General features: G+C 46.0%; 1 protein-coding gene across 1 annotated transcript in view; it reads right to left on the reverse strand.

Annotated features, from left to right (window-relative positions):
• RIPK1 (receptor interacting serine/threonine kinase 1) overlaps positions 1-16,771 on the reverse strand; it is a 108,620-nt gene that overhangs the window by 36,471 nt on the left and 55,378 nt on the right. Inside the window, exons 5-6 of the mRNA XM_075828468.1 lie at positions 14,607-14,847; positions 8,366-8,515 (exon numbers count right to left, since the gene is read on the reverse strand). Of these exons, the coding sequence (XP_075684583.1) occupies positions 8,366-8,515; positions 14,607-14,847 (391 nt within the window). The remainder of the gene's footprint in view (positions 1-8,365; positions 8,516-14,606; positions 14,848-16,771) is intronic.

The following is a 16,771-nucleotide window of genomic DNA, read 5'->3' on the forward strand; positions in this document are numbered from 1 at the left end:
GGGATACATTCAAAGGGATACATTCAAAGCCTCAGACTTGGAGAAGTTGATCTTAAAATTGGACCATGTTCCAAAACGGGACAGCTCGGACATCAAAGATGGAAGAGATATATGGGGGTTCGTGAGATAAACCAATAGGTCATCGGCAAATGCTGAGCACTTATATTCTATCCCGCCTATGAGAATACCCCTAATATCCGTGCTGTTCCGAATGGAGGCCATGAGATGCTCCATGACGAGGACATACAACAATGGGGATAAAGGGCAACCATGTCTGGTACCATTATGAATAGCAAAAGGCACAGAGAGGGGGCCGTTTATTTTTAATTGGATGGATGGAGTGTGATAAAGGGCCATTATTTTACTCATAAGGGAAGGTCCTAGTCCTATATGTTGAAGAGTTTGGTGAAGGGCGGGCCAGCATATCCTGTTAAACGCCTTTTCGGCATCTAGAGAAAGGATCATGAGGGGGATGTGGTGAGTCTGGGCATGATGGATAATATCTAAGGTTTTATCGCGTGCCTCCCGACCAGGCACAAATTCCACCTGATCTGGATGTACTAAGTTAGGAAGATGTTTATTCAATAAAGTAATTTTGTATAGATTTTTAGGTCTATGTTGAGCAAGGAGATGGGGCGATAACTGGAGCAGAGCTGAGGCTCTTTGCCAGATTTAGCGATGGCCGTAACAAGGGCCAAGGTGGAGCCAGTGGGGAACAAGACCTCAGGATAGATAGAATTAAAGGCTTGGAGCAGAAGTGGTGCCAAACAGTCAGTCAATGTTTTAAAAAATTGGGCAGTGTATCCATCCGGTCTGGGACTCCTTACCCCGGGAGCTCCTTTATAACTGCAAGGATCTCTGGCGAGGTAAAATCAGCATCCACTAGACAAAGGCGTGAAAGGAGAGGGCAGAGAGGCCCGGTCCGGGGAGGAAGAGTCAGTGGAGGGTCTAAGGTTCTAGAGGTCAGTTTAAAATTCGTGAAAGCAATCCACAATCTCGGGCGTCGTATGGACCACATTATGGCCAGTGGAAGATTTAATGTTTGGTATATGAGATTGGGCCAACTGGGCCTTTAAAAATCAATGCAGGTAGCGAAAGAAGTCCTGGAGTATAGAAACAGGGCATCGTACACCACAGACTCTCATGCTGAACGGGCGGGGTCCATTGCCGGTGTAGGCTCCCTGTCACGTCTGCGTCCAGAACGTCTTCTGGGACCTCGCTGGGGGCGACCCTCAGCAGATGTCGGGTGCGAATAAGGAGGGCGTCCTACATGAGAGCTTCTGCCAGCAGAAGACAACAGCGAGGGCCATTCTTGTATAGTAATGGGAGAAAGGCCTAGGTCCCGAAGGAAGTCAGGTAAGTCACTCGGAGCTCTCAAAGTGTAGGTATGACCTTCTTGTCTGACCATTAGGGCAAAGGGGAAGCCCCATCTAAAGAAGATGCCTCAATTCCGAAGTACCTCCAGAAGTGGTTTAAGAGCCGATCGTTGCGCCAAGGTGTGTCTAGACAGATCCGGTAAGATACGTATCTGCGTACCTTGATGGAAAATGGTAGGTTGTTGTCTGTTGTTTTTCAGAATAGAGACTTTTATGGCATAAAAATGAACCCGACAAATGACATCTCTGGGCCGCTGGTTGTCAAGATTGAGTGGGCGCAAGGCTCTATGAGCACGATCAAGTTCGATATGTGTTTTTGGCGGAAGACCCAGTAAATTATTGAAGATGATAGACAGTGTAGAAAAAAGATCCGATGCAGGGATAGATTCAGGCAGGCCCCCGTATACGGAGATTGTTCCTCCGATTACGATTCTCAATATCATCCAGATGTTGTTGCAGAGTAAACAGTTGAGCAGAGTGGATTGCATAGCTGCAAACGTAGCAGTCAGTGACACGATCATGAGCGAGGGTATCCACTCTCGTAGAAAGTGAGAAAAGTTCAGCACAAAACCGAGTAAACTCCATTTTAAATTCGTCCACAATCTGCTTGGCAAAGAAAGACATATCAGCCCCAGTGGGTAACGTTTGAACCATCTGACGGATATCTGAAAGAGTGGCCGGTCGATTTTCACAGACCGATACGGATGAGGAGTCTGGATGACTTAATCTGTAAATAGCCGGAATATTGTCCGGGTTGTGAGCAGAGTCCAGAACAGGAAGACTGGGGGCGAGGGTATCGGAACCTTGGCTAAGAATATGGGATGAGGACAGAGGCCAGTGGGGAGACCACTGCAGCAACGAAGGTGGAGTGGTCGGTTAGACATGCGGGGGGCTACCTCAGGATGAGCCTGAGGACCACGAAGGGGGTGACCCCTAGGAGCTTAGGGCCTTGGTGCGATTGCAGGAGTGCGTGGGCCTGTGACCCCGAGGGTGCAACAATGGGCACGGTGATATGAGGTCTGTGACCTCCATACTCACAGTTCAGGTTGAGGAGATGAGATGGTTCCTGGAGCCGCTGAAGGGCGAGGCAGGTCCAGAGGGTCAGAGGCAGCGGACCCTGGATCCCCCAGTGCAGATGGGCCCAAATCAGGTGCGGACTTCAGGCAGGTAGATGCTGCAGGAAGAACATCTGCAGGCAGTGGAAGCGATGCCTGCAGGGATGCAGCCTCCAGGGAGGGCCATGTGCACATGTCTGGCCGCTGCATCCCAAATGGTAAGTGTCATTTTGAGTGCCGGCGGCCAGTCACACGTGGCAGGGAGAAGAGCGGTGGCTTCAGAGGCAGGCCTGGTGGCAACGGGGCCGTTCAAGGGGGTCCCTCGAATCAGGGCTTCCCCAGCATGGGAGACCGGTTGGGACACAGCAGCAGGCCGAGGATAGGTCATGGAGTATCCGGGAGGCCATCTTGGATGGCGGCGGTCCGTGATGTCTGGGACCCAGTATCATCAACACTCCTGGAACGGAGCGAGCAGCTAGGTATCCTTTGTGTCGACACCTGAGGTGGCAGGGAGATATCGGTAGACGGCTGTCCATAGCCCCTGGAGCACTGGAGCAGCCCAGGTGGAGATGAAGGGCGGCCATCTTGCTCCTGGGCCTCAGACCGGAGCCCGCCGCTGCATTGGGGTCTGTCTCCCGAAAAACGTCCCGATGTCACCCTGCGGGGATGAGGGACGTGTAGCATTAAAAGAGCTGGATGTTAGCTGATTGCAGGTAAGCTGATGGAGGAGCTCAGAGAAATACGTCCTCACACTCTCATAGCTGGCCACGCCGCTCTTTATTTAAATTTGTGGAAGACAAAGTGACCAAAAAACAGCAATTCTGGCAATGTTTTTTAGGGATTTTTCTTAGGCCGTTTACTGCACGGGATAAAAAAACATAATATTTTTATAGTTCAGGCCATTACGGACGCAGCGATACGAAATATGTATGGTTCATTTCTTTTTTTCAATAATAAATGACTTGATAATAGGAAAAGGGTGATTGTGTTTTATTTTATTACTTGAAACTTATTTATTTTTTTGACAACTTTTATTTCTTAGGTCTAACTATTTAATTTAACTATGTAGTGCAATGTATTAGAACGGTCAATCGTTCACTGACAGCAAGCTGATTAGGCTCCGCCTCCGGACGGGGCCTAATCTGCTTTCGAAATGGCCGACCAGGAGGCCATTGTTAGGCCTCCTGTTGTCATAGCAGAAGTCGGCAGCCCTGCCATCGCATGGCAGCGCTGCCGATTTGCTTCAATCCACAAAGATGAAGCGATCAAAAGGGATCGGTGCATATAAGGGGTTAATGGCAGGGATCGGAGCTAGCTCCAGTTCCTGCCGCAACAGCAGGGTGTCCGCTGTAACATACAGCGGACATCTACTGCCGATGACGTCGGCTCAGCTTCTGAGCCGGAAGCAGAGCCGGCTCCATCGTGCCGTTGCTACCGGAAGCCTTTTAGGCCATGCCTCCAAGCGGGGCATTGGAGGCTTCCATAGCTGCCAGTATTAGGCCTCCAGTTGCCTCTGCAGCCACCGGCAACCCAGCGATCACGTTGCTAAAACCCCTCAGATGCTGCGATCTCTATTGAACGCAGCATCTGAGGGGTTAATCGGCCGGATCGGAGGTTAGCTTCGGTCCTAGCCGTTGCAGCAGGGTGTCAGCTGTAACATACACATGGTACCCGGCGGAGATGGTGCGGGCTCAGCTCCTGAGCCCGCACTAACATCGCATCATAATAGTACTGGGGTTTGTGGGAACACCTGCCCGACAACGGCGTATACATAAGGCGGATGTCGGGAGGGGTTTAAGGTTGGAAATCACTGCTCTAAAGGAAGCAGAGGAGGGCATATGAGACTATGCAAGCTGGAAGCACCCTGCTATCAAAAGCATTGACAATCTAATTTTCAAAGGAGACAAGGAAATACTGGTCTGCGGTATGACTTCCAGTAGTAGTGCCACGTATGGGATGTGTCTGCCCAGATGTGACACTGTTTCTGGAAAATAAGCAGATTCTTTTTTTAATCTTAGACAACCCCATTATTGAACAGTTCCACCATTACATTGAGTGCAGTACATTAGGTGCAGTGAACAGCAGAATTTTGTTTTTTCAGTGTCAATGGCCCATAATAAGCACATTGGAAAGTGTCTACATTAGATGATGCCCGATCATTGTGCAAATGTAGTAGGCGCTTCCTTAGGGGAAAATTTTGGTAAAACCTGCTCTGGTTGCAAATTTTGACAACTGGGCAATTGTCAGTACGGTTGTAATTGTGAGTCACTGCCAGTACCATTTTCAGCAAAAGCCCTTCCAAGCAATTTGTAGGCAAACTGCATTCCAAGGACAATTTGTAGGCAACAGCTTGTTTTGGGTGCAATCTGTTGTAATAGAAAGGACAGTTGGGCGGAGCCCTTTTGGACTTGCAAAGCGCATTCTATTTCTTTGGCTTTGGATGCTACCCACTCTCTTTTTGTGTATAATAAGTTTAAACCCTTAGGATATGTGCACACGACCCCTTTTCAGACGTAATGGAGGAGTTTTACGCCTGAAAAGACGGCTCCAATACGTCGGCAAACATCTGCCCATTGCTTGCAATGGGTCTTACGATGTTCTGTGCAGACGAGCTGTCATTTTACGCGTCAAAGAAGTGCAGGACACTTCTTGGGACGTAATTGGAGCCGTTTTTCATTGACTCCAATGAAAAGCGATGTTAGGAAACGCAGCTCGAGGTGTGGGTGGTCTATTCACATCTGCAAACAAAAGATGCTGGAATTTTCTTCTGACTTCTAAACTTCTGGCGGAAGTTGGGGCTTCTCTCATAACTGAATTTACACCTTAAGGCCCTGTTCACACTGAGTTTTTTGACATGGGTGCCAAAAAACGGCCGAAAATGCCTCCCATTTATTTCAATGGGAGGCAGAGCTGGTTTTTTCCCTCGAGCGGAAAAACCGTCTCGTGGGAAAAAGAAGCGACATGCTCTATCTTCGGGCATTTACGTCTCTGACCTCCCATTAACATCAATGGGAGGCAGAGATAGCGTCTTTCACTGCGTTTTTAACCGGGGCGCTCAATGGTTGTGGGCGAAAACGCAGCGAAAAATGCCGCAAACGGCTCGCAGGCAGATCAAAATCTGCCTCAAAATTCCAGATAGAATTTTGAGGCAGAGTTTTCTGCCTGCAAAAAAACTCTGTGTGAACAGGGCCTAAGATTACCACCTTTTACTCATAGGCTGGATTCACACGAGCATGTTCGGTCCGTAAAGGACGGAACGTATTTCGGCCGCAAGTCCAGCACCGAACACACTGCAGGGAGCCGGGCTCCTAGCATCATAGTAAGGCCTCATTCACACGGCAGGGTTTCCCGGCCGGGTGCCGGCCGTTCATAAATCGGCCGGCACCCGGCTGCATTAGGAATAATAGACCCCTAATGGGGCTATTCACACGACCGATTTTTTGACGGCCGGGAAATCCGGCCGTCAAAAAATAGGACATGCTCTATCTTCGCCCGGGTACCCGGCCGCCCGGCTCCCATAGAAGTCTATGGGGCCGGGTATAACACGGCCATCACCGGAATGTGTTCCGAGTGATGGCCGGGTTTCCCGGCGCTTGCGCTCTATCTCCTCCTCCTCACAGCGCAGAGTGCATGTGAGGAGGAGGAGTTGATGCCATTCTGACGAATGGCATCGCTGTACACGGTGTGGCAGGGCCGGGGTGTACAGCAGGTGGAAGGGAGCGCTGCGCTGGCTCCCGTCCCCTGCTTGTTTTCCTGGCCCGGCGACACCTTCGATGGCGCCGCTAGTAGCAGCAGCTGCTGCTGCTGCGGCTGCTACTACTGCAGCAACGCCACTATAGCAGAGCAGGGAGGTAGTGACATCAGGGGAAACTCCTGAAGCGGAATCCCCGAACACATGGGGATTCCCCTTCAGGAGTTGCCGCTGATGTCACTGTCTGGATCTGCCCGGCCCGGCACGGATGCAAAACTTTATGCAAACCGGCCGGGCAGAATGGCCGATTTTACCGGCCGGCACTCGGGCGCGACCCGTTCGTGTGAATCCCGCCTTACAGTGAAGGAAATAAGTATTTGATCCCTTGCTGATTTTGTAAGTTTGCCCACTGTCAAAGACATGAACAGTCTAGAATTTTTAGGCTAGGTTAATTTTACCAGTGATAGATAGATTATATAAAAAAAAAACAGAAGATCACATAGTCAAAATTATATATATTTATTTGCATTGTGCACAGAGAAATAAGTATTTGATCCCCTACCAACCATTAAGAGTTCAGCCTCCTCCAGACCAGTTACACGCTCCAAATCAACTTGGTGCATGCATTATAGACAGCTGTCTTACATGGTCACCTGTATAAAACACTCCTGTCCACAGACTCAATTAATCAGTCTGACTCTAACCTCTACAACATGGGCAAGACCAAAGAGCTTTCTAAGGATGTCAGGGACAAGATCATAGACCTGCACAAGGCTGGAATGGGCTACAAAACCATAAGTAAGACGCTGGGTGAGAAGGAGACAACTGTTGGTGCAATAGTAAGAAAATGGAAGACATACAAAATGACTGTCAATCGACATCGATCGGGGGCTCCATGCAAAATCTCACCTCGTGGGGTATCCTTGATCCTGAGGAAGGTGAGAGCTCAGCCGAAAACTACACGGGGGGGGGGGGGGGACTTGTTAATGATCTCAAGGAAGCTGGGACCACAGTCACCAAGAAAACCATTGGTAACACATTACACCGTAATGGATTAAAATCCTGCAGTGCCCGCAAGGTCCCCCTGCTCAAGAAGGCACATGTACAGGCCCATCTGAAGTTTGCAAATGAACATCTGGATGATTCTGAGAGTGATTGGGAGAAGGTGCTGTGGTCAGATGAGACTAAAATTGAGCTCTTTGGCATTAACTCAACTCGCCGTGTTTGGAGGAAGAGAAATGCTGCCTATGACCCAAAGCACACCGTCCCGACTGTCAAGCATGGAGGTGGAAACATTATGTTTTGGGGGTGTTTCTCTGCTAAGGGCACAGGACTACTTCACCGCATCAATGGGAGAATGGATGGAGCCATGTACCGTCAAATCTTGAGTGACAACCTCCTTCCCTCCACCAGGACATTAAAAATGGCTCGTGGCTGGATCTTCCAGCACGACAATGACCCGAAACATACAGCCAAGGCAACAAAAGAGTGGCTCAAAAAGAAGCACATTAAGGTCATGGAGTGGCCTAGCCAGTCTCCAGACCTTAATCCCATCGAAAACTTATGGAAGGAGCTAAAGATCCGAGTTGCCAAGCGACAGCCTCGAAATCTTAATGATTTACAGATGATCTGCAAAGAGGAGTGGGCCAAAATTCCATCTAACATGTGTGCAAACCTCATCATCAACTACAAAAAACGTCTGACTGCTGTGCTTGCCAACAAGGGTTTTGCCACCAAGTATTAAGTCTGGTTTGCCAAAGGGATCAAATACTTATTTCTCTGTGCACAATGCAAATAAATATATATAATTTTGACAATGTGATTTTCTGTTTTTTTTTAAATATAATCTATCTCTCACTGGTAAAATTAACCTAGCCTAAAAATTCTAGACTGTTCATGTCTTTGACAGTGGGCAAACTTACAAAATCAGCAAGGGATCAAATACTTATTTCCTTCACTGTATGTATGACGCTAGGAGTCCCTGCCTCGCTGCGGGACAGTTGTCCCGTACTGTAATCATGTAGTTCCACGGAGAGGCATGGACTCCTAGATTCGTACATAACTATGATGCAAGGAGCCCGGCTCCCTGCACTGTGTTCGGTCCTGGACTTGCGGCCGAAATACGTTCCGTCCTTTACGGACCGAACATGCTCGTGTGAATCCAGCCTAACAGTGAAAAAAATCTGTGTTTCAATTTCAATCAATAACCAAAAACAAAATCAGGGGTGAAAAAAACTTCTCGCCTTGGAAAGAAGGTCTTTCTTCGGGTTTATCTTTCCAGCATTGCACCATCAGATCTGATGCTTCTTTAAGGGCACATTGAAGACTCTCCTGTTCATCTGGTCTGTTACCGGAAGTTATACAATGCGAAAACTGCATGCTATTAATTGCATCTACAAAATAAGACAAAAAGATATAGACATACATTATTCCCATGTGCATGGTTAGTCCAATTACTACAGAAATGTTGCTTTTACATGTATTTTGCTGGAACAAAGTGCACAAAATACTGCAATAATTTTAGGCAAGCATACGAATACAGGGGAAATACAGTGAAAGTTATATTATTCAATAGTGTCATGTCAGAAGACCATATTGGGGAATCTTAAAGTACCAGTGATTTCCAAAAGGAAAGGCCTCTATGAAGCACTTAAACAACTACTGAAAATCTAACAAGATTCTAAGCAAACTGTCAGCAGACTTTATTCCATACAATGTACAGTAATATGATGAAGATACAATTAAATCTTGTAAAATTCAGTGCAGCAGAAAGCAATGCATTATAGAAGCTCAGCTGAGATGTAGGTTAGGGCTAGATGGCGACTTTGGTAACGCGACCGAACTTACTTAGAAAACAATTGTCTACATAAATTGTGCAACTTCCTACTTCTGCAGCTTTTGATCGCACCAAAATTTGGTGCGGCACACACCATTCATCTCAATGGAAGACACGTGCCTTTTTGCTGAATACGCATGTGATTATCAGAAATTTAAATAATGAAATATATCTGTAAAAGCCACTCAACTTTTAATGTAGATTACATCCAGATGTAAACTGTAAAATAGTGTTCAATGGTGAACAAATACTTTAAAGGGGTTATCCCACCTCAACAACTTATCACCTATTTACAGGATAGGTGATAATTGTTTGATCGCTGGACTCCCACCACTTGGACCCCCACCGATCAATAGAACGGGGGGTCCCGTATCCTATGAATGAACAGAGCGGCGGTGACGTGTGCGTGCACTGCTGCTCCATTCATTCTCTATGGGACTGCAGGAGATAACCAGGCGCTGTACTTGTGGTGGGATTAGCCCTTTAACTAGGAATTCTTTATTTGTTAGTAATTCCAAAGGGAATTTTATTTACTCAGTGTTATGATAATATAAATACTTACATCTTGTGCTGGCTAGGTTATGCTTCGTCACATCTGTGTCGGGAATCCGTTCATGGGTTTCGTCAGAGCTTTCTGTCAGGGGAACCCAAAGTAGTTTTGACAGAATCAATACCATAGTCGACTAAGCTATTTATTCTGTCAAAACGACGGAACCCTTACACAACGGTGGCAAATGGAAAGCATTTGCATTGGATCCGTCACCATTGAAATCAATGGTGATGCCAATGGAAAACCTATGCCTTACTAAAGAAAAGTAAAATGATCCTATAACATATGTGATGTACTATATGTTGCTTAGTGACTTGGCAGTTCAAAACCTTGTAGTAAACCACCGGCAAAGTTGTGTGGCCATTGGCCACTGCAAACGAGCAAGGCTGAGGCCACATGCAGAGACCGCTACGTCCGACCATACCTTCAATGGTGGGATATAAGAGGCAGCAAGTGAACAATCAGTTCCTTCAGGTGATATGTTGGAAGCAGGAAAGATGGGTAAGCATTAGGTTGTATTCACAGGTGCAGGATTTGATTAGGTTTTTCTATGCAGTCGTTGAAGCCAAAACCAGGTGTGAATCATTAACCCCTTCCCACTCAATCACGTACACTTACGTCATGGGCACTAGTGTCTTGGCACTTTCCCACGTAACTGTAAGGCTGGATTCACACGAGCGTGGCGTTTTTGCCTGCGCAAAAGCCACTTAACAGCTCCGTGTGGCAGCAGCATATGATGCGAGGCTGCGCGTTTTTCGCGCAGCCGCCATCATTATGACACTCCATTTGGATGTTTGTAAACAGAAAAGCACGTGGTGTTTTCTGTTTTCATTCATCCTTTTGACAGCTGTTGCGCGAATCACGCAGTTCGCACGGAAGTGCTTCTGTGCGGCATACGTGGTTTTCACGCACCCATTGACTTCACGCACCCCATTGACTGTGGGCGAAAAATGCCCACAGAACGGACATGTCGTGACTTTTTTTCAGCGGACTCACGCTGAGTAAAAATCACGCACATGTCTGCACGGCCCCATAGACTAATATATGCCCGTGCGACGCGCGTGAAAATCATGCGCATTGCACGGACGTATATTGCGTTCGTCTGAATAAAGCCTAAGTGATGATGGAGCGGGCTCAGAAGCTGAGCCAGCGCCATCCCCAGCGGGTGTCAGTTGTTTGTCACAGCTGCCACACTGCTGTAACAGCCAGGACCAGAGCTAGCCTCCGATCCCGCCAATTAACCCATTAGATGCAGCGGTCAAAAGCGATTGCTGAATCTAGGTGGTTAAATCGGCACCCGTGGGGGTGCCGATGGTTGCTATGGCAACCGGAGGCCTAACAGTGCCCTCCTGGTCTGCCTAGTATGGAAGCCTATTAGGCCCCGCCCAAAGGAGGAGCCTAATAGTCTTGCTGTCAGTGTATGACTGACAGCTATATTACACTGCACTATGTAGGTTGTGCAGTATATTAGAATAGTGATCAGGGCTTCATGCCTTCACGTCCCCTAGTGGGACAAAAAAAAAAAGTTTAAAAAAAGTTAATAAGTCTTATATAGTAAATACCTGAAAACATTAAAAAAAAAGTACAGATATTGATATTGCCGAGTCTGTAACGATCCCAAACTCTAAAAATATCATGTTATTTTTCCCGCACAGTGAACACCGTAAAAAATTTAAATAAAGAACAATTCCAGATTAGTTGTTTTTTGGTCACCACCCAAACCAAAACTGAAGAAAAAGTGATCAAAAAGTTGCATGTACCCCAAAATTGTACCAATAAAAACTACAACCCGTCCTACAAAAAACAAGACCTCCGACAGCTTTATTGATGGAAAAAGTTATGGCTCTCAGAATATGGCAACACAAAAAATAAATGATTTAAAAACAAAAATTATTTTATTGTGCAAACGCTGGAAAACATTGACCTTGACAAGCACTAAATTGTGATGGCTAGTCGACAGGGTCAGAGTATCTTTAAAACGGCAGGTCTTGTGGAGCATTAATGAGATGCCACAGAAGAGCTACTATAGCACAAATTGTTGAAAAATATAATGCTTGCTATAATAGAAAGGTGTCAGACCACACAGTGCATTGCAGCGTTTGGGGGGGGGGGGGCATAGCTGCAGAAAGGTCAGAGTGCCCGTAAGGACCCCTGTCCATCTCCGACAGTTCCTAGAATGGGTACGTGGGCATTAGATCTGGACAAAGAGTGATGGAAGAAGGTGGTCTGGTCTGATGATTAACATTTCCTCTAACATCATGTGGATGGCCAGGTGCCTGTGCGTCCCTTACCTGGGGCAGAGATGGCGTCAGCATGAACTATAAGAAGGCAAGCTGGCAGAGGCAGTGTGATTGTTCAGGAATGTGACAAAGAGTTCAAGTTGTTAACTTGGCTACCAAATTCCCCAGATCTCACTCCGATCGAGCATTTGTGGGATGTGCTGGAAAAACAAGTCTCATCCATGGAGGCCCTACAACAGTTCTGACACATCGAGGAATGGACTCCACAAACCTTTGAAGGATTCCTGTGGTAAATGGCACCATGACTTTAGCAGCAGATCCTTTAAGTCCTGTAAGGTGGTGCCTCCATCGATCACACATACCACAGATTGGATTGAGATCTGGGAAATTTGAAAGGCCAAATCAACACCTTGAACTCAATCCATTCCTAAACAATTTTTGAAGTGTGGCAGGGTGCATCATCCTGCTGAAAGAGGAATTTGCTATTAAGGAATACTGTTGCCATGTATGGGTGTACTTGGACTGCAAATATGTGGTACATGTCAAAGTAATATCCACATTAATGCCAGTTCCTAAGGTTTCCCAGCAGAATGTTGCCCAGAGCATTTCATTGCCTCTTGTGTGGTCTTCTTCCCATAGTGCATCCTGGTGCCATCTCTTTCCCAGGTAAGTGATGCACACACACCACATGATGTTAAAACGTCATTCATCAAAGCAGGCCACCTTCTCCCATTGCTCCATGGTCCAGTTCTCATGCTCACAAGCCCATTATAGGCACTTTTGGCGGTGGACAGCGGTTAGCAGGGGCACTCTGACCGGTCTGTGGCTATGCAGCACCAAACACTTTTCTATCATAGCCAGCATACATTTTCCAGCAATTTTTGCTACAGTAGCTTTTCTGTGGGATTGGACCAGATGGGCTAGCCCTCGATCATCTATGAGCCTTGGGTGCCCATGACCCTATGCCAGTTCAGCTATTGTCCTTCCTTCAACCACTTTTTGTAGGTACTAACCACTGAAGATCAAGAGCACCACTCAAGAGCTTTTATTTTGGAGATGCTCTGGCCCAGTTATCTAACCATCACAGTTTGGCCCTTGTCAAAGTCTCTCAGATCCTTATGTTCGCCTATTTTTCCAGCTTCAAACACATCAACTTAACACTTCATCCATCCTGGACCCAGGAAAGGTAATAGTAAGAATCGCTTTGCTTTTTTATGTGTTACTCATTTTTTTTGTGTTTTTTTACAGGTTTGGTGGGTTTGAGGACTACTTCGATGACTGCTTTTTTTATTTTCAATAAACGGTTTGTGTGTTTTCTTTAATTTCAATAAAATAATTTCTCTATGTCCCTGTATTTTTTTTTTACTTTGTTACTACTGCCTTAGTAATAGCAGCTGGCTGATTGACAGTGTCCATTATTAATGCGGGGCTTAATGTTAGCCGGTGAAAAGGCTAACACTTACCCCCCATTATTACCCTGGTACCCACTGCCACCAGGGGTACAGGGAAGAGCTGGGTGCGATCCAGTATCCGACCATCTGTAATAGCGGTCGGGCACTGGGGCTGCCGCAGGCTGGTATTATAAGGGCACCTTCAGATGTGGCAGAGTTTTTCCGCTGCAAATGTTGGTGCAGATTTGGGGCAATTACGCAACGAATCTGCACCAACATTTGCATACTTGACAGGTAATTCAGACGTTGCAGAAAACATAGCGGACTTGCCACAGATTTCAGTTTTTGCATTGCAAAGGCTGAAATACGCAGTGAAATTCCACTTCTACTCCGCAACAGACAATGCATGCTGCGGAGGGAAAATTCCGCACTGCAGCATATGGTTCGCAGCTGAGTTTTCCGCAACGTCTGAACTAACTTGCTTAAAAATGTATTGAAACAAATGTAAAAAACGGCCGCTGGAGAATTCCACAGCAATTCCGCCACGTCTGAACCTACCCTAAGACTGTGAAAGGCCACAAACTGTTGCCCTTTCCATCCTGGTAATGCTAGTCTGCTGCTGCTATGTTGTATCTGGTTGGTTATGAAAAATGGAGGGGACCCCACATAGTTTTTTCCAATTTTTTTTTTAAAATGACGTTGGGTCCCCCCCATTTTTCATAACCAGCCAGATACAACATAGCAGCAGCAGACTACAATTACCAGGGTGGGAAGGCCCACTGTTTTTGGACTTTCCCACCATAGTAATACCAGCCTGCAGCCGCCCCAGTACATGGCCGTCACTACAGAATGTCGGGTACTGGATTGCACCCGGCTTTTCCCGATACACCTGGTGGCTTAGATATAGGACCCATGTGTGATTCTGTTTGTTGGACCCTGTATCTAACCCTACCACAAGGTAGGCTTAGCTACAGGGCCCAGCGGACAGGATCACACCATGTGTGATCCTGTCTGATGGGCCCCGCATCTAAGCCTACATAATGGTGGGCTTAGATACAGGGCCCCAGCAGACAGTGATGTAAACACTTACCCCCCACTTCGGCTCCAGGAGCTGCGTAGCTCCTGACACCAGCCGCGCAACGTTGTGCGCGGCGCACAGCATCGTGGCGGCAAAGACGTCAGGACCTCCTCTAAGCTGGGAACGAGGAGAGTAAGTATACTGTTACTATAGTAACAGGGGCCAATGTCGTTTATTACATAGGCCCAGTTACTATAGTATCGTCTAATAAACGTTGTGCAGAGGGCCGCACGCCCCCCTGGCTTTGAGGCCCAGTCGCAATTGCGACCGCTGCGTCCACGATAGCTACGCCACCGTAAAAAGGTATTAATTCAGAAACAGGAACCCCGATATGGTGTGGGGGCAAATTTCAGAAATACACTTTCAGCAAAATGAAGATGCTTACTTACTTTCATAGGGTTCCTTGTTGGTCAGTATCACCCAGATTACAATTGCAAAACTGTAAATGTCTGATTTTTCAGTAGCCTTTATATTTAAACTCTTCAAGTGTTCCGGCGCCATATAAATTAATGTTCCAGCATTGTTTGTTTTCACCGTGATCTCATTCCTGCTACGAGTCCGCTGACGTGCTGTCTCCTCCTTTGTTAATGTACTCCATTTCTGAAAAGCAGCAACTCCAAGGTCTGCAATCTGGTAAAATAGACAGTTCATTTTGTTTTCAAAATTAAAAAGCCAAATGAAAATGACTTAAAAAAAATCAGTTGCCAAAGCACACTGCATGCTCAGTATATACATTCTAAGGATTTATTCAAAGCTCAGTAAGTGTTGAACCCTTTAAGGACGCAACCAATTTTGGCCTTCAGGACGCTGCGATTCTTTTTTAGTTCTTCTATCGCTGCATTCCAAGAGCCATAACTTTTCAATGTTTCCATCGACATAGCTGCATGAGATCATGTTTTTTGTGGGAAGAGTTATATTTTTTAATAAAACAATTTTCTGTACATATAATGTATCGTGTACCATTTATTAAAGTGTCTGTCCTAAAATCGACAATTATCACCTATCTCTGGAATAGGTGATAATTTTCTGATTGCTGGGGGTTCCACTGCTTGGAAACCCACCGATCCTGAGAACAGGAGTCCTGAACCTTAAGATCCTCCTCACTGCACACCCTGCAGTAAAGAGGAGTTTGAATGGAGCAGCAGTTGTGAATGCACCTGCCACTCCATTCAATGTCCTCCTCACTGTGGGGGTGCAGTGAAAAGGATCTTAGGGTTCAGGACCCCTGTTCTCGTGATCGGTGTGGATCCCAGCTCTCCGCTCTGCCCAAGAGATGAGGATGCTGAATGGAGGAACCACCTATGTTAACTCAGAATTCCCTAAATGAGTATAAGAAAATGTGTTTTCAGAAGTAGACATCCCCTTTAATAAGCAACCTAATCACCTTATGAACAAGTAGTTTATTGATTACCACATCTGGGTGTGCACCAACTTAATGACACAATATATAGGGAAAGGGGTGGAAAACAATGTGTTGGAATATATTATATGGTTATAATAAAAGTTAACTTTTACTTATTATATGGAGTAAAATAAATTTGTAAGTAAAAATGAAAGGGTTTTTCCAAGTTAAACTTTTATCTGTGGTCTATATCTAGTCTGAGAGGCAGAAAAACAAATCTACGCTACTGTGAGCAGGCGTAGATTTGTGTCAAAATGTGCGCCATTTTTTTTATTTTTTTTACTTTGACCTAAACTATGTTTCCTTGGAGACCATGCCCACTTTTTTGTCCAAATTTGGGAATGTTCCAAATACACCATTATTAACCCTTTCATGACCAAGGGTCATTGATGCCCATGTGTCCAGGTCAAATTTTCCATTTTTGATATGCACTTTTATTTATAAGATTTAGATACAAACACTTAGGCGAAATCGCCAAACAATAAGCACAAACAATTAATCGCTATACATCTTAACATTTCAGACATATTTTCACATTACAAATACAAGAAATAAGTTCACCTCATTAACAGTTATCAATTTGCAGTTACACAACTACCTATCAGTAGTGTCAGAGAGAGAGCACCAGGATGCCCAGATCTTGTCAAATTTCGTAGGACACTTACGATGCTGATAAAGAACTTTTTCATATGGAAGTATACCATTTATCAAAGACTTCCACTGAGTCAGAGCAGGCACCGCAGGTGCCATCCACCTCAACGCAATGGCCTTACGGGCCATAAACAAGGTTTCTTGGAGAAATATTTTCTGGTGGCGTGAGTAGGAGTCATCACCAGTCAAGCCAAAAAGGCAAAACAATGGTTCCCGAGGGAGTGGGGCCCCCATCACCCCAGAAAGACAGGATAAAACTTCCCCCCAAAAGGATACAATATATGGACACGACCAGATCATATGCCAAAAATCAGCAGCCTCCTGGTGACATCTCAGACATTCAGTAGATGGGATCACTCCCATTCTGTGTAGACGGATTGGTGTCAGGTAAGCACAATGAGTAATATATAACTGCGTGAGCCTATTATTAGCAGTTGGTGAGACCAAAAGATGGGAAGACAACATATTCTCCCAATCATCATCAGTGAGGAGAGGGAGAAC

The sequence above is a fragment of the Rhinoderma darwinii genome, chromosome 5 (assembly GCF_050947455.1).
Source record: "Rhinoderma darwinii isolate aRhiDar2 chromosome 5, aRhiDar2.hap1, whole genome shotgun sequence".
NCBI lineage: Eukaryota > Metazoa > Chordata > Amphibia > Anura > Rhinodermatidae > Rhinoderma > Rhinoderma darwinii.